This window comes from Corvus brachyrhynchos, unplaced genomic scaffold (genome assembly GCF_000691975.1).
Source record: "Corvus brachyrhynchos isolate BGI_N302 unplaced genomic scaffold, ASM69197v1 scaffold87, whole genome shotgun sequence".
Taxonomy (NCBI): Eukaryota; Metazoa; Chordata; class Aves; order Passeriformes; family Corvidae; genus Corvus; species Corvus brachyrhynchos.
The window spans coordinates 115,381-134,472 of record NW_008239767.1 but is presented as its reverse complement, the minus strand read 5'-3'; the positions used below and the strand labels follow the sequence as shown (position 1 = coordinate 134,472).

Here is a 19,092-nt window from a genome sequence, read left to right as displayed (position 1 = left end):
CTTACCTTGCCTTTCTGATTCAAAGGCTCAATAGTTAAGTTGTCAGGGCCAATGTCCACAATCATCCCCATCTGAAACCCATCAGTTGGGTGTGGAGCCCAAACGGGCTTCCCATCTTCCATTGTGGGATCTATCCAGTATTTCCTGTAAGAAAAAATAAAACTAAAATTAATTTGTATACAAATTTAATAAACCATCAGGATTTACCTCACAGACTTTAGTTTATTATGTTTATTTCTATTCTTCAGTATGAAAGGAGACAGCCCTTGCAGACTGAAGCAAATTACAACCCACAATGCTTTGCCTACAGAGGACACCCCTTGGGCTTCAGCACGGAGAAGATTCAAGACCAGAACCATTTCTCATGGGATCCACACACTGCTCCCTGCAGCTCTTTATCCAGCTTCCCTAACTTGTGAACCAAGAAGGGAGTCTATCTCATGATCAAATTAGAAGTGCAAGATAGATTCAAAGCCAAGAATATACTAGGAGTGTGTATATACCCATATATGGATACACATGTAAAGACACACACATATGCATGCAGTGGGTCATATGACTAATAAATACTTGTCTGTACTTGATCTGGTGTACAAATATTTCTATTTTTGCAACAGCACATGTTGAGGCATATGAGCAGAAATCCAGTCTCTTGGCATTTGAGACAAATGAATGTGGTCACTCTTTTTGTGTGGCTGAGCATATGGCTTTCAAATAACCCACAAATATATTTGGTCTCAATTGATTTATCATCCTGTAAGTCTTTTAAAGGCTGATCCTCCTGATACTGTAATATTACAGCTCTTCCCCCTAAGGAACTTTATTTTCTATCAAAAAATGACATGAAAATTGTTTTGAATGAACTTTGATGTGCAAGTGAACAAGATGCAAAGGCCAAGATACTCAAACCTTATGCTCCTCAAGTTATACAGCTAAATAAGCTCCCAGTTACAAAGGAGGATTTGATTGCATGCTATACTCATTGAGCTAACCAGGAAAGTTGCCAAGGTTGGCACACTTTGAATGGCTAATGGTGCCATTTTAAATATGCTGAATTGGTCCCTTTTTTTGTGTGGTTTTGTTGTTTTGTTGTTTTGGTTTTTTTTTTTTTAAATCTACTTTATAGTCCTTACCCTAGTAAGAATTGAGTCCACTCAGCTTAAAAGGCTCACTTCTCCTGGCTGTTCCTTATTCCCCTCCAAAACTCATTCACATACTAAACTGACATGTTTTAGTGATTCCAAAATTTGTAAAAAGTAATCTCATACCACCAAGGTGTAACTTGCCTCTCTCAGAATGGAAGAAACAAACCTGCTAAGCAGCAAAGAAAACACTGGCAGCAAACTCTAGAAGTCTAAGGAAAGCTTGGGAAAGTGTCCCACATTTTTCTTTTCCTATATCTGAAGAAAAAAGAAGATCCGAAATTTCTCACAAATAATGAAGGCTTCAGACCCCTTTGCCATAAGCAGCAGCAAGGAAGAAGAGTAGTTGGCCCACCAGAAAGCTGTACAACTAGGAGCAGAAAAGGACACTCTTGCCCCTCAGAGAATCTGTCAGCACATGCTGCATGACCTGCTTTTTACTGCCTCCAAGGACAGGTTAGAAAATTTTGAAGAGAAGGAAAAGCCTGCCTGTGATCTCTTTGAGAATGCTGCTGGTCTTAGTTAACAGCAAGCTGTCTTGTTCCTTGGCAACTTTAATGTGAAATTACAGAAAACTTGTGATTTACTTTTCTCCCATGAACAGAGCATATAAACTTCTTTTAACTACACACCAAGTTATGTTCTAAAACCTGCAGTATCACATTTACTTCTGCTTACTTCCAGCATTTTGCCACAGCCCATGAACTCTACGAAACAGCATCTTCATCATATGTTGCCATCACCATATGATAAATCCTGTAAACAACATCTGTATTCACTCACAACTGGCTGTTGGCCATTTTTTCTTTAGTTTATGGTACTGAAAAAGGATTTTTTTTTTCCCAGCCAGACCTGACCTCTAGATCCAGCTGCCATCGTGGACATAGTTGCTAAACAGCTGAGTTTATTTCTGGATATAACCAAGCCTTCATTTCTTCACAAACCTATCATTTGCTTTTAAAACGCTAGTTCAAAATAGTAGTTAAGCGATATGTCACACAACCACTAAAAACAAGGCTGTCTTTTACACCCCAAGTAGCATGGTCAGGGCTCCGGACATAAACATGTCACACGAGAAACAAACCCTAAAATTACTGCCAAAATTTCAGCAAAAGTTACAATCCAACCTCCCCAGTTCACATCCAGATGCTTCTGCTTTGTTCACTGACAGGGATTTTTGCATTCCTACATATTCTTAAGGCTACTTCATACTTTATTAATAAATTATAATAGGGAAGCTGAAAAACTCCTCTTGAAGGACAAAGCAGTGATTGAATTCAACCACCACCAGGAAATGCAAGTTTAAGAAAAGTACCTGAGGCTTTGCAAGCATCTAAGAAGCTATTGGGTGAAAGCAATCTAAATACAAGTGAGGAAGTTATTCATGGGACAATTACTCTTAATAAACACAGTCTTCTGGCTGAGTAGTGACATAAAACCAGTTGTAACATTTTGGGTTTGGCACCACTCCATCTCTGTCAGCTGGGACTCTGACAGGGAGCACATTGAAATTGGATACAAAAACCTACCAGGTATTATCTGCTCTATTATTTACACCCCCATCTGATGTTATGTGCCACTGCCTTGAGACAAATGCATGAAGCCTATTCCCCAACAAGCTCTTGAATAGCCAGTTTCCAGACCAGCATTTTACAGTGAACAGAAACTGTAAGTGGGAACAAACTTTTTCCCAAAATGCATCCATCTAAATCCAGTCTACATGCAGTCCACCATATTGCTAAAAGAGCACACTGTTTCTGAAAGCAATGAAAGCAAAGAGACTCATGCCCAGGCTAAAAGCTCTAAGGCAATAAATTTGATAGCAACAGCACCAAACACAAGGAGTCGCCAGAATGACGCTTCCAAAAAAGGAGACCAAAGAAGTTATCTCCCACATTTGTATTTGTATATATGCACTCCACGTATATTAAAGTAATTGATTTTAAGCTGCTAGATCATTTTGGTCTCCACAATTAAGACATCTCCAAAATGAAGAAGAGAATTCACACAGGTTATGCTTAGAAGTGGGAAGCCAGCTGCCCTTTTCTCTTTCTACAGTCCATAGAAAGACATCAGGAACCTAGTACTGGAGTTTTCCTCTCTGTTGAGCAGGAGAGGGATAGTAATAAAATATGCCTTTGCCTGAAGCTGGTAAACTTAATAGCTATTCCTTCAAATGTCAGATTTTATTTCCTCATAATTGGTACGCAATAACAGACCTTGCCTTAACTACCAGTAGGAGTACTTAACACATTCAGCACTGGCTAAACACTAGAACTAGTGTTCAAACTACTTGCAAGACAAATCACTGCCCAGATTCCAAGAAAAATACCCACCAATATTTCTGTAACTTTTTTCTGCACTATTATTCCCCTTTTTGGAGAATGTTTAATGACATTATTTCCACAAAAAAATTATCTACATAACGAATTGAGTATATGAAACAACTAAGAATTCCTCAGTTGAAAGTTGACACACTATCCTCCCACTTACGTTTACATAGGTAGTATTGATTTTAAAAGAATGTAATACAACTACATTTGGGTGTTGTAGATTATTCAAAAGGAAATCAAATGCTACCATCTGGTGAAAGAATTCCACAAAGGCAAAGTATGGTAATGCAATTCTAAACTTGTTGCCAGAGCCCAGAGGCAGGCATTTGCATGATCTGATCCTACTTACTATCCTATGAACAGTCTGCTATACCAAGGCACTGTACTGACTGCTCAATTAACTAATTAAAACAAATGAAAAATTAGAGTTCATTAAACAACCAACAGTAACTCACTAGAATGGCTAAGTCCAAGGAAAATAAACTAGTTAGAATAGGTATAGTAGTAAATTATCACAGTAAAACATCTAGGTTGTTTTATACTAAAAATACCTTGCACTTGTGTGTTTAAGAGCTGCTCAAAATTCTGCTGATTACAGCAGGCGCACGAGAATGCTCTGGGAATGGTCCTGTAAACATAAAGAAGAGACCAGACAAAAAAAACCATTCATGCATAGTGGTAGCTTACTGTCAGACAAATTACTTTTGCAACCCTAGTTTACTGATCAACTGAAACTTCTCCAAATCAAAGCTCAAGCAGCATGCAGCACTCTACTGCAGGTGACAGTATTTCAAATGAACTGCAGATATAGCAGAGATTTATTTTTATTTGAGCTCATTACAATCCATTGTTTAAGTGAGTATTAAACTGATTCTGTTTTTATTATTTACTTTTCCAATTCACAACAAAACTCTGCTCTAACACATTCTAGTTTATCCATGTCACACTGCAGCTTTTTCTTACCTAAAATAACATCAGCAAGGTAACTGTCAAGCAGAGACTTCTGCCAAATTGGAAAAGAAGAAACAGACTGGACTACAGCACAGCACAAAAGTACCTTCAAAACCAGCTTGCTTTGAAAATCTCAATCTTGACTTGTTAATTTTCACTACCTTTTGTAGATGTATGCATGTAAAATAAAGAGTAATCATTCCACATCTGAGAACTACTAGATAAAAACTTCTTTTAAAGCTACCTGCTCTGACTGCTTGGGACAACTTGAGCACAACAGCTGAGGAAATTATTCTCATGGCATGCTCATTTTCTTGCGTATTTGCATGTATCAGCATGTTTTCAATAACGAGCAGCCAGAAACTGATTTCTGTAGTATTTCCAGATGAACCACTCTTTTGTATTTGTATTCACTTCTATTTAGCATGCACATTGGAAGTACCTCCTCTGCTGTTGTATTTATTATTCAATAAGAAAAGACAAGACAGTCCCTCATGCTTAAAGCAAAGGAGAAATCTTATTTTCTCTACATTAAACATGGCAATTCCTAATCAGTAAAGCACAACTGCAATATTCCATATAATTTCTGAAAACACCTTTGCCTGGAACATCCATGCTCCTGGAAGAACAAATTTTAAGGAGCAAAAGAAGGGGTGTGGTAACGACAGGATTAGCCAAAGACCTGTACAGCTTCCTCTAAACCATCTCACCTTCCTGTGTGTTAACTGCTGCTTGAGCCATTTCACCCCAGCTACCCTCCTGGCTTTGCTCCCTGCTCCTGCCTCCTCCCCTGCTGACCATCTTGAGAGGTACTTATACAGGGCAGGAGATGGTCTGAGTAAGAACAAGTACTTTGGAAAAAAACCATACTACTTTATCTGCAAATATTTAAATGGCTGTTGCATCAAAATAAGCTGTTAAAAAGAAGGAATTCAATTAATGGCAGGAAATTTCCACTACAGCAACTGAATGCTTCATGTATATCATCATCATCATCCTGAAAATGAGGTGATACAGGCATTGCTCAAGAGCCATCAGGTTTGAAATATGTTTCATGCTTTTTCAAATGCATCATGTTCAGTCAATCAGCACTTTTGTACGTATATGCACCTTTCATATAACAAAAATGTAGCCCATTAAAAAAACACCTCTTGTAGGAAGCTTATCCAACATAATTTGTACATCAACTTAACAGATTTCTGTACGGCCAAGTGTCTTTCAGGTGTTGTTTACTAAAGTGCTAAATTCTCAGTATTGCTCAAGAAATACAAATAAACCTCACATGGACAAGGAAATCTGCCATTGGAGGTTACAATGAAGCTTCAGGAAATCTAGAGGAAGGAGAGTTTAGGCAAATTTAACAAACACACCAACTCTGCAAGTATGGCAGAAGAAATGAGTCCACAAGAGAGGCTGTACACAGTAAAAGATCACTTGTGGCACACCAGCAGAGGAGAAACAGCAAACATTCCCTGAACTGTACCATGTGAGATGATGACATGGAGTGGGGAAGAAGGAAGATCAAATGAGACTTAGCAAAGGAAGACAACAACATATATGTCATGTTAATCAGCAGATTGATATTGGCTCGTATTAAATCCTGAGGTAATCATGACCACGGTTTGTACCTGACCTGATGGAATGGTGAAGCACCAAGGCATATAGAAAGGGGAAGAAAGAAAAGCTAATTTCTATAAACCTTAAAAAATAAATTGAAAGGAACAAGCAGCTTCCATGTCATCAATGCCAATAGATTTAGCTCTCTGCAAGCTGTAGTATGGAAGCATTAGCTTAGACCATTAAAATAACAAGCCATCATCTTATATGAAGCTTTTGTTTAGGGACCCTATAAAAATGTTAACAATAGTTCTGGCTTCAAGAATATCAAATCTACCAAAAGGCAACATCTCACTTTTATTAAGCCTAATCAAAACCACTGGCTGCAAAAGCCTCAGTGGACAGTTTTCCAATCTGCCAAAGATGGGGGCTGCAGGACCAAGTGTTTGTCCACTGGACTCTGCTTAACCAGATTTATTTGGGTTTTTTTTAATGCATTCCTCACCAGACCCCGTGAGCAACAAAAATGTTTGTGGCACCTGACCTAACTGTCCCCCATGCACACTTTGCCCACCTGCTCACTCCATGGCAAGTACTGACTGGATTAGTCAAGGTATGGCTTATGCAGTAATATCATACTGCAGCAACAGCTCAAAATGAGACCAAAACAAATAAACAAAAACCCTAAATTTCATGAAAGCTAAGCTGAAACAGCTCTTAGTTGCAGCAAGGTAGTTCTAACTAAGTTATTAACAAAATTCTAGCTAGTTTTAAAATTTTGGTGGACTTCAGTAGCAAGTATTCGTCCAATTCAATTGCTGTTATACAAGACCAAGATGAATTTTGTACAGCTTGGAAGTTTGTAAAATTCTAACCACAGATGTTGTGGTCTTTTGACTATGATACTGAGAAATTAAAACTCAATTCGTATTAGAATCAGCAAGGTCTGATGATTTCCTCTCTGATTTCTGCTCTTCTGGAAGCTTCTTAAGCTACTCTTCTCTCAAGAACATTGTTCTTATTTTAGTTCCTACTAAGAAAATATCTTTGTCCCATTTGTTCATTAAAATAACCTGAGTGGAGCTTCCTGACAAACCAAGAATTAAGTATGCCAAGGGGATCTGCATAAGCATTTTCAACCAACAGCACTGCCTACTCCAGTAATAGCAACAAGCAGAAAGAAGAAAAGTAGCAAAACACAAAACACAATGTCAAATTTGAGCAGAAAAGCTAAAATTAAAGAAAAAGCTCTTCAGTTATGGTCTGGACACTACTTCAGAAGCAAAACAAAAGAGAAATGAGGACTAGAAAAAACAGAAGAAAATTAACAAGGCCATGAGAGAGATTTTGAAAGAGGTTGTTCAACTTAACTCTTCCAGGCTTTGCAAGTCAGCCCTAGTGAAACCAGCAGGCAGCGAGAGGGGAGAAAAAGGCATACCAAGGCAGAAGTCACCCAACAGACAAAGACATCAAAGCAAAATCAAAAGTATCTTAAGCCGTCTCATGATATATAAAGAACACATAGGATGCACTTTTGCAAATCTAGCTGGAGTAGTTCAGGCAGACAAGGTGAACTCTGGAGCTAACTATCCCTATGGCAGTAGTCATGCTGTGTGATCACTGGCAGCAGTGCTCAAGCACGCTGGCTTGAATCATATTCCATGAACAGCCTCAACAAGGTCAAGTAACTTCAAACCCCTTCAGCTAGCACTTTAACAGTGTATTCGTTTATATCCTCATTTTTTAGGTGAAAAAGGTGCCACTTTTTCCAAGTGTAAACATGAGAAAGAACAAATACTTCTTGAAGATTGAGGATGACTCTCTCTAAGCTAACGAACTTTAAATTCTCCTCTGGTTATGTCATTTTCCAGCCTTCCCCACCCATTCATCTTCTATATCTCATACACTCCTATTGTCAAATTAGAGTGCCCTGTTTCCTCACCCATCGTGTGCTGCTGCCAAGCTATTACTCATCTTCAAGTGACCAGTATAAGAACTGATACGTTTATCCTCTTTTAAGACTGTGCAGCCATCGGTCTCTCTTTGAGCTTCGCATACAAGGTAAAACAAAAGCAACCAATTGGCCTAAGTCTACCAAATACAATGGACCTCACCTCCAGCATAGAAAGTAGAAAATCTAATATGCAAATGGAAAAAAAAACCCAGTAAGAAAGTCCTTAATTTGATTCCCAAATACTTAAAAGCAAAATGGATCACTTCTCATAAATACTGGTTATTTATCATAGAAATACCAATACCTGGCCACTGGCTTCCATAATCTGAACTGCAGCTATATATACCATAAACATATATATATATATATCATAAAGGTGCCCATTATGATAAGCAATCAGGACCCCAGAACTTTAATCCTCTGTAGACCACTATCAGTGTTGGCTAAAGCACACGTTGGTGTGGCCAGCAGAGCCTTGTACCAGTTAGAGGAAGCATATATTGCATTTTATACCAGCTTCTGTCTAGCTGATTCAAAAAGAGGCTGAGGTAAATTACTATTTACTGAGGTAAATCCCAGTAATTTATTCTAACTCATATGAACACAGATAAACCCAAAAAAGTTCATATCCTCCATACAAAAAAAATCAGAGGAATAGTCCTAACCACCAATTTAAGGGGGGAAAACCCAAACCAAACAGAAAAAAATAAACCACAAAACAAACCCCATTTTTGAGTGCTTTTGAATTTTTGTTAATTCACCAGCAATTCAAGAACTCTGCACAACTTAAATATTTTTTTACCGAAAAATACTTGAAGTAGAAAGCGTACACTACCTAGTGACAATATCATCTGTTTTGTACTTTTATAAGAGTGATGCTAAGCCCTTGACATTCGAGCAGCCCTACAATTCCAACAGAGAAAGTCAAGAGCTGAATCATAAGGTAGAGCCTATCAGTAACTTTGCTCTCCCCAGCTGCCCCTGCGAATGCTTCAGAAATACCACAGAGTATATCTGGCCACTTCTCTGAATCCATGTCTTGTCAAGTTTTGAACTTCAGCTATACAACCCTCTTGCTGCAGAATAATCAAATGAAACTAAGTAAATACAGAAATAAGCAAGCAACCAACCTGCACTGAGTTTTATCAGTTTGATAAATTCATACGCATAAATAACTGAACAGAGACATATTTGCATGATAATTTGTTTTTTGAAGTGCAACAATAAAAAAACATTGCCAAACTCTTCCTGATATAAACCTGAAAATGGAACTGACATTTTAGAAAAATAAGAATACATACTCAGCCAGGATCCAAGTCAAGTCAAATAAACTAAGCATTGCAGATGGCAGCATCAAAGGCTGCTGGGGTGTGTGCAGGAAACCTCAGTTGCTTGACCTCAGACCAATACAAAGAGCCTGGGCTGGAAAAAAATACATTTGTGCTTTCTGACTTACTACCAGTTTAACAAATAGCATGATGTTTTTAAATAGTATTTTGATTTGGCCACTTTATTAGAGGAGAAAATACTAGAAACTAATGACAGTCAGCATCTGCAAATTAAAAGGTATAATCCAGGAGCTGTTTACTGCCATCCCTCTCTGTACAGAATCCGTAACTCTTTCAGAGACAGAATTAGTTCCTAAAAATACTTACATTACCAGTTTCAATCTCCTTTTTCCTCTCTCCATATCAGCCTGTACTTATTACAAAAAGTATGGGTGAAGTTTATAGGCAATGAGCTGAAACAGACAATCCGCTACAGACCAGTGAACTCAGGATAAACTCTCCCTTCAGAAACACGCAACTAAAAAAGGAAGATTCTTGTCAAAAATCTACTCAAATCTTGTCTACGAATAAATCAATAATCCATTAAGTAGAACTACTGCCAAGTTCACACATCTCATTGGTAAAAGTAATTCTGAGGGAGGTGACTGAAAGCTTACTCTTTAACATAAAAGATCGTAAGAGTCATTTAAGACAATTTTAACAGCAAAGACAAGAAAGCTATTTCAAGAAGGGACACAGAACATGTTTTGTCAGCAAATCCATTAGTTTCCTTGGGAAGATGAGTATAGCGAGCCCATTACTATGAGACAAAAAAATAGTAATTACAGCAAAAGATCATTTACACTATCTCAATCTCAAAAAAATTATCTGGAATATATGATTTAGGAATAAAATCCACTTAAAACCCATAAAAATTATCGAAGGTCTAGAACATCTCTCTATATATAAAGAAAGGCTGAGAGGGCTGGGGAAGAGAAGGCTCCAGGAAGACCTTACTGTGGTCTTTCCATAAATGAAGGCAGCCTATAAGAAGGAGAGAGACTTTCTATCAAGGCCCGTAGTAACAAGACAAGGGACAACAGTTTTACACTGAAAAAGGATACATTTAGACTAGATGTAAGAAAGAAATTCTTCACAATGAGATTTGCCTGAAGAAGCTGTGAATGCCCCATCCCTGGAAACCTTTAAGGTCAGGTTGGATGGAGCTTTGAACAACCTAGTGAGGACAGAGGGGTTAGACTTGATCTCTTTAAAGATCCTTTCCAACTCAAACCATTCTGTGACTCTAAAATAACCTTTAATTCTTGTACTGTTCATGAATAGTTTGTATTTTCACAGAAGGCCAAGGACAGTAAAGGCTTGGCATTTGACCAGCAACAAATCAGACAAAATCTGCTATTAGCACTGACAATCTTGGCAGCAGGGAAAAACTGCAGACCACAACAACTTCCACATCCTGACCACAGCTCAACTCTCTCATTTTTTGGTAAGACACTACTCTCTCCAAAATTTGAGAAAGTTCTAGGCTCCCCTAAACCTTGGTACACGGTCATGCAGATTATAGACTCTGGACTAATCTTTGCACAGATTTCGCCACAGCCAAAGACAAACAGGCTGTTTTTCTTACTACTGATTCAGTATCTCAGGGAGCCACAGAAATTGACTGATGCAGCTCCCATAGCTGCAATACTTTTATGAACCATGAGTTATAAGAAATCCAGCTCAAGTACATCATGCTCACTTCTTGTTCAGAAAACAGTTAGAAGATTGAGATCAAAATCCAACTGCATTTTACCAATTGATTTTAATACCTCAAATACATTACCTGAATGTTTCTGCCCATCCCCATCATGTACAAAATATTATTTATTAATTTAATATGAATGCTGCAAGAAAGAGCATCCCTGCTCATGATTCTGTTAAAATCAACAATGAGTAAAAATTACCAACCAGCAACACCACAAAAATGGTTATAAATTTTCTGCCCAAGTGTTAAAAGATCTACACAAGAGACCAGGCATAGCTGAATGCATATTTTAGAAAAAATCTGGGAGACCTTTAAGGTTTTCAATAGCAGGTGTCATCGTGCAGGCAACAGAGCAAACACACTCTCTTCACAGGCAATAGAACCACCCCTGGGGCTGGGAACTGCACAGTAACCACATGCGCACACAGTCTCAATATATCTGATACAAAAGTAAACAGAAAATAACTCATGCAGAATCATGGCTCCCAGGACCAGCCCTTAAGCATAATTACAAATTCTGTACAGAAGCTCATGCAGAGGACAAACCACCACAGTCACATGCTAAGATCAGACTGCTTATTTTGGCAAAGAACCGAGAAGTGGAGTCAAGAAAAGCTTTTACTCAGGTTGTAAATTCAGAAACAAAATGCAGCTCAGGTGTTTTTAAATTCAAAACTTCCTGAACAATTACAGCTGGAAAAAATTTCTGGGAGAATGAGCACTGTCATGCTGCCACTGCTATTTCCCAGTTGGGGTCAGCAGCTCAAAGGTAAGAGCATTTATTCGTGGCACTTGAGCCTTCATTTCAGACTATGTAAAATATTTTATATGAAAAATACATCTCCAGAGGCTAGGAATGTCACCTAAGAAATAACACCAGGTCATGAAGTCCTGTCCATGCAGTCTTCATTTAAATCAGCTGCAATGGTTTCAACCTAGATGTCAAGAATTGTCCATCCAGTGATAATCTGATGGTTAGACATTTTTACAGGGGTAGTGGATCTAAGATTAGACAACAGAGTGAAGTTCTGCTAAATAAAAAGATACTGCAATTATCATGGGCACTTTTTCCTTTTTATCTTTCCATTACACAAATATTTAGTTTCAATTCCATTTTCCTCTCTTTAAAAAATATTCAAGAATTTAACATTGTGGTGAGATTAGGATCATATAACAATAATTTTCACCTCAGGAACAAAATGGTAAATGAAAACACCTACATTATTTTCAACTCTAAGTAACACACTTCTTCCATTTTGTTGCTCTTTAGTCCTTCCTACAATATTTTGAATTAAACTGAATGCATTGTAGGGCAAACAAAGTATTACGCTTTCAAAACCAAAGATACCCTTTAGAAGATGTGAATGGTCAATATAAGACATTCCTGGCTTAGATTTTTTTTTCTTTTTTTCCTAATTGTAAAGATTTTAACAATACTCATTATGCCAATAAAAGGAGAATTTCAGAAACAGAAGGCATATTTATTTACACTTTTTTTTCCAAGTCATTATTTTTCCTGACATAAATCTGAAAGATAAGTTTTAAACTCAAGGGATACATCTCCGTTAGCAAGTAACACGGTACAAAAGGAGTAACTGCGTAACAGTGAAACAGCAGCACTGAGGGACCAGTGCCCATACTATGCACATCTTGAGGGTTTTACTAATTCTAGTTTGTACCACATATCTCTAGTCTGGTCCCCTTGACTGAATATGAATTTACAGCTGCAGACTATCAGGCATTTTTCTAAGGAGCATCTTCCAGTCTGGTTTCATCCAAACAGGATCCAGTTTGGTACCTGGGCCTGCAGTGCCTTAAATGCAGACAACCAGGAGGTTCAGTACAACAGTAAACTCCTAAGATGAACTAAACACTAATGGAGACACACCTCTACTCATTCTTTATCCAGCTGCTGATGGTTACTGGCATGAGAAAAGACTCTTGTTCTAATATAGTGACAAACCAGGTTACGGTACTTTTCCCCCCTTTCTTATCTGCACTTCAACTTCATCATCATTTTAATCTAGGCTTTATTCTTTAATACCAAGCATGAGTGATCATATAATACATAGCTACCAATCATACATCATCATTTAACCAGGAAAAACAGTCTTAAAACAATCCAAAGACAGTTTATGTTTTTTACATTTTTCTTCCTTCTTTCCTCCTCGAGGATAGACTATAGCTACTACAACACAAAAATATTGCCTTAGACCTCCAAAGTTCAATACTTTAAATTTATGCTTCTTAGAGTACAAACACCAGCTAAAAATGAGTTCCACCCTTCAGAGCTTATATAACTGTAGTGATCTCACCCTCTAAACACAAAGTATGATTAAAATTATCTTTAGTTCCACTTCAACTGTCCCAAGATGCTTTAGCAGTCCCCATCCTGTGAGCCCCCAGGAGGCAGCTCTCCCCAGCCCACCCAGGGACACTGCACTCCAAGTGCCCGTCAAGCAGCCCTCACCCCAGCTGTGGAAGGACACACAGAGGTACTGTTGTCTAATCAAACAGGTCTCAAAGTCACTTATATGCTCAGCTGGTAACTCACCCCTAGCTCCTCATCAGATGATACTGTGGACTGGAAATGTGGAAGCAACAGCAACAGGAATGCGAGTAAATCCTGTTCCTGCACGTTTCGACATAACCCTGCTCGACAATCCGAACAAAGGCTTGTGCTTATTCAGCCTACAAATAACTTTAATGACTGTGTTTTGTCTAAAACTGGGGTATGGATTCCTCTCTCCGGAGATTAATCTTCCTGCTGCTTGTCAGACAGGAGAGATTTGAATTAGGGCTTTAAGTCAAAAGCACAGTTAGCATCTACAATCGCGCACACCTAACCATGTATCAAAATTTCTGTTCCTGTTCCAACATCACATTATAAAAAGTAAACTTTTATTTCATTTATGGACAATATATAAAACACCACTCCGAATTGTTTCAAAGACACGCTGAAAAATACTATTGAATGTACCCTCAAGGGAAGTGTAAAAAGCTCACACACAGAAGCTTGAAGTTCCCAAACACAAGATTGCTGCAATGTTAACTCTTCCCTACAAAACCACAGATACCACCACCAAAAAAAACCAAGTAAAGCTCCCTCATCCCTCTGCCAGGACAAGAGGTACCCAGGACAAAAGTCCCATTTCCCATTTCTTGGTACTCTTCTCCCCAACTCAGGCAGAACCAGTCCCAGCAACAACAGAAAAATACCTCTGCTAATGTGTATTATCTGTACTTCTAAGAAATTCTTTACTGAGAGGGTGGGGAGGTGCTGAAACAGATTGCCCAGAGATCTTGTGGATGCCCCATCCTGGAAGTGTGGCTTTGAACAACAACCTGGTCTAGTAAAACGAGTCCCTGCCCATGGCAGGGGGGTTGGAACTACACGAGCTTTAAGGCTCCTTCCAACCCAAACCATTCTATGATTCTATGTTAAAAATAAACAAGGTAAGTCTGCAAGAACTTTGAATTACGAGTAGACTCAAGGAGCATACAATCCTTTTGTAGACGTAAGTTTCCCTTTACTAAAAGCAAAATATTTGATACAGCAGTACAAGAATATCCAAAACATTAAGCATATTTTCACAATGATTCAGGTTTAAAACTCAGACCTTCCCAAACCCAGTGTTTTTTCCATAGCTTGGAAAAAAAATTTTAGCAGGTTTTCTCATCTTCCCAACTGATATTACCTGCAACATTTAAAAAAATTTAAAATTAAAAAAAAAATCTAAACTACATACAAGCATGGCCTGAATTACTTGGACATAACCTGACTTCAGATCTTCAATGCCTATCTAGAAAACAGTGACTTTGATCATCAGAAAATATTTTTTTTATTTCAAAAATTATTTTATTTCAAAAAGAAGGGTGTACATATTGTATTTACCAAACAACTGTATTTTTTGTTCTTGGGTTTGTGCAACATAAAGGGGAAAAAAAGGAAAATGTAACAGAACCTGCAGTAGCAAACCTTCTGGAACTCAGTACCAGAGTTTCCTTGAGCTATCTCATGTCAAGTATGGTTGACATTCATTGTGTTTCTCCACTATAAAAGTAGGGCACTTTATGTGGATCACAGAATTTGGCCCATATAAACTTTAGGATTTAAATAACACTGCTCTAAGAACAGTTAAAAATAACTGCTGGTTTGGCAGGCCCCAAAAAGGAGATTAAAAAAAAGTAATATTTCAAAGACCTCACACATTAAATTTCTGACAGAAATTCAGCAGAATGGTGCTCAGCAGAAATTTCAGGGGGTCCAGAAATAAAAAAGACTAAACGATTTTTTAATGAGCAAAACTGACATCATAGGTTCAAACCATGTCTCAGCTACATGTCTACATATACCATGGGAGGTCATTATACTCAATAGCAAAACCATCGAGAAAGGCAATCAAATGGATTTGCCTAAATGAGTGAGAATGACCAGAAAGCACAAAACAGGCATTTCTGCTTAGTGCTTTAATTGACATTCTTGAAGAAATTTCTGATTTTCTCAACACTGTTTCCAAGAAACAGGCACAGCCCAATTTAATGCAACCTGCTATACATCATTAGGATTCACCCAGGTGACACAAAAGGAAAACCCCAAACTTAATTAGATAATTTCAGATCAGTTGCTATAAAATCCATGGGTTTTATTTGGCACATTTAAACCTATTATCCAGTTAATCAATTAGAGAAGAGGATAACGTGAAATAGTTCTTAAGCATGCTTCAAAGACAGAAAAAATATAAGAAGATTTAAGTTTTAATTCTAACACCTTCCACGATCAAAAGCAGCATGTTTAAAGCCTTCCTCCAATTCTAGAACAATCTAAATCTATAGTTTCAAAATCCTTCCCACTGAAAATACATTTATTACTAATTTCTAACCTTGAAGACACATCCCGTTGTTCTTCTACGGTTAAGGCAAAACATCATCTTGCACATTTTTACAACCTTCCTCTAAATGCTCAGTACCAGCCACACAGAAATTCCATGAGGTTTTAAACAACTCTTTGCCAAATAAAAAATGGTAAGGGTCATGTAATGACAAGTTAAATATATGTAATATTTACATGGAAAACAAACTACAGAATATTTCACTCTAGCAGAAAAAGCAGTGATACACAGTTGGTGGAAAGAGACCACAGACACTACAAACAGGAACTACTTTGAACACAATTTTGAAAATGTTTTGAAGAATTACTTTTAACCACTACTAGTTCAATATTGCTCTGATTTGCAAGATGTCACACAGACACAGCCAAAAGTAAGCACTAGTCCTTCTGACTCTTGACACTTGCGAGTAAATTCCTGGCTGGTTTCAGCATTTGCAGATATTCCATGGACTCAGAAATGTTAATGATGTCAATCAAAAAGCCTAGGAGACAGTTCAAAAAGTCACACACAAAGTCCTCATGCTAAAAACATTTAATTGACACATTCCTGATTACAGGCAAGACCCTCACCCTGTTGATTACAGAACAGCAAACCACAAAACAGTCACTGATTTTCTTTCACAGAAAACTAATACATAACTAGTTTTTAAAAGACGAGGAATACAATGCAGAAGAGACTGTACTGCTGTTGAAGGAGAGACTGTGAGGTCATGTGAGACTTATCATCAGCAGACCCACAACAAGACAACCTGATGACTCTCTTTCTCAGGGCTTTACAAAGCACCCTCTTCAGCTTCCTGGACTTGTGGTCTACAATGCTGCAAGCCAAGTTCACTCAAGCATTCTATTTAGAACTCCAGTCTGGAAGTCTTCAGCACTTCCTACATTCCAGCAAATATATTATTTCAGATATATGGATATATATATTTCCATATATTTTCTTTCACTCAAAACCTGAGCTCCACGGGAGCTTAAGCTACAATGATCAAGAATTTAACACGAAAGTTAGGTATGACTAATTCAAATTCCTCCTTGTGAACAGAAATCTTTCAAACCTGCTTTCACGATGGATATTTCTTCACACTGTTGAATGACCTGAGAGTTATCTTGGAGGGGCAGGGGGAAGCTAATAGTGAACTCCTCATAGATTTCTTGTATTTCCTTTCTAGAGTAAAAAAATCCGCCTTGGGAATGAGTTTTTGGGTTTGAATTATTCATGGGAACTAGAAAACTAAAAGCTTTCCAGTTCTCTCACATCATCATATGATTAGAGATCTTCTAAGGTCATCTTAGAAAAAATTCAAAACACAGTATAAAAGAAACAATTGTGGAGAATGTGACTACGATGAAGACCCTGGAGGATTATTACACGTCAGGCACTTCCTCAGGAACCCAGAAAACTCCAGTTGCTTTGCTGCTGAGACAGCAACAATCACATGGGATTCAGCCACCTCCCAGCGACCTATATGAAGTCTTGAGGCAAGATCTCAAGAACAACTGAGTTCAAAAAGAGTAAGATGTAGTACAGAGCAGCCCAACTGATACAACTTTAAACACACTGAACTAAAAAAAAAAGCCAAAACAAAACACAACCAACAGACCTATTTTTCAAAAGGCATCAACATATGAATCAGTACCCTCGTCACACCATGTTAATGGAGACTCCACCTCTCTTTACAAGGAGTCCTGTTCCACCCTCCACAACAGCATACCTGTCTTCAATTACAGGGAAGTATGTGCTTCCTTTTATCGACTAAAGGACACAAAGTATGAAGAATTATCTTATTATTTCTATTAATAAATTAAAAACATGACATTGCATTTTGGTATCAATGCCAGGAAATTCACAGCTTCCAGAGTTTCTGCTTTATTTGGGTGATTAGTAAATAGAACTTGCTGGCTATAATAGTTTACTCTAACTTTTAAAAAAAAAAAAAAAAAGCATGCCTCTTGAATAACTCCAGTAACTTGGGAACAATAAAGGAAACAAGATTAATCAAATGCCTTCTCAAATGCCTGCACGTCCAGTTTCCATGCTGCCTTCAGACACAAGGGTGAACCATGCTGGCTAACGACCAGTGAAGAACACAAATCTAAATTTCCTAAAATAAAAATATCACCGCATGTCTGTTAAGTAATAATAAACATTTCTCAGAAGTGACAAGTTTGCAAAAATTAATGACATTCAAGTACAAGAGAGAACACAATTATATTTCGAAGGTTATCAAAACAGCATTTGTTTTTTCAGCTTCCACTCTATAAAACTCATTCAAGTTTTACTGGATGCTGTAGTTTACCTAATTTCTTCACGCATCCAGCAGCCTGTGCTGTGTGATGATCCTCCTTTGATACAGAAGCTTTTGACAGCAATCTGGAAACGTGTCCCATAATAACAGCATAGGAAATCCTAATACACCAGGTGTGGCTTTAGAGATGAGCACCCAGGAAGTGCTCTAATAACTACAGCTCTAATAACTCTGTAAGCTTTTGCCACTAAGGGTCTCTTGAACTAGATTTATACTGAAAAGCACCAGGGAGGTAGAGGACAGAGGACCGAATTTTTGCCTGACCTGCTCTTCTATTGTAACAGTTGACTAAAAGATGCGCTTTGATTGTAGTAAATGATTTTCATATTCTTTGATACTTGGCTTCTCCCCGTTCTCTAGGAATCCCTTAGTTTATCTTTTCTCTCAGCCTCAAAATGCCTTTTTTAAGAAAAAAGTTCTTTCTAGAAAGAAACTCTCATTTAGTATTAAAACTATCATCTAAAAAACTCCTTGCAATGCTCTGGAGTGCTTTTTTGTTTTGGGGAACGCAGGAGGCCTGGAGCTGCCCATTCTGCCAGTGGAGCTGTGCTAATCCTGCCCTGTGCCCAGGCTCTGAGCCCAGCCAGTCAGCAAGGCTCTGCCTGGAAGGTGAATCACATCTGCTCAGCCTCCCCTGTCCAGCATGCACCCAGCTCAGCAGCAACTGCTCCAGATCATGCTTTCCTATGTGGCTGCTTCTGCCTACACCACCCTGCTCAACACAGCATTAGTAACTTTAGCCCTCTGGTAGTTACTCCCCTTGTCGAACCCTTCTACTCTAAACTGCCTCCCCCTTACACATTAAGCTGCATCTAAAATTAGCCTGAAAAGCAGATCTTCATCTCAAAGCAACAGTACTCTCTCCACTTCCATTTTTTCAAAACAGGAAGACTGACTGCTACTTTGGTTCAGGAATGTAGTG

The 19,092-nt window shown here is 38.1% G+C and overlaps 1 protein-coding gene across 1 annotated transcript in view; it reads right to left on the bottom strand.

Annotated features, from left to right (window-relative positions):
- Positions 1 to 164, bottom strand: part of MYO6 (myosin VI) — a 75,895-nt gene extending 75,731 nt beyond the window's left edge. The window contains exon 1 of the mRNA XM_008640205.2: positions 6 to 164. Within this exon, the coding sequence (XP_008638427.1) occupies positions 6 to 122 (117 nt within the window). The 5' untranslated portion in view covers positions 123 to 164. The remainder of the gene's footprint in view (positions 1 to 5) is intronic.
- Positions 165 to 19,092: the final 18,928 nt, after the last annotated feature.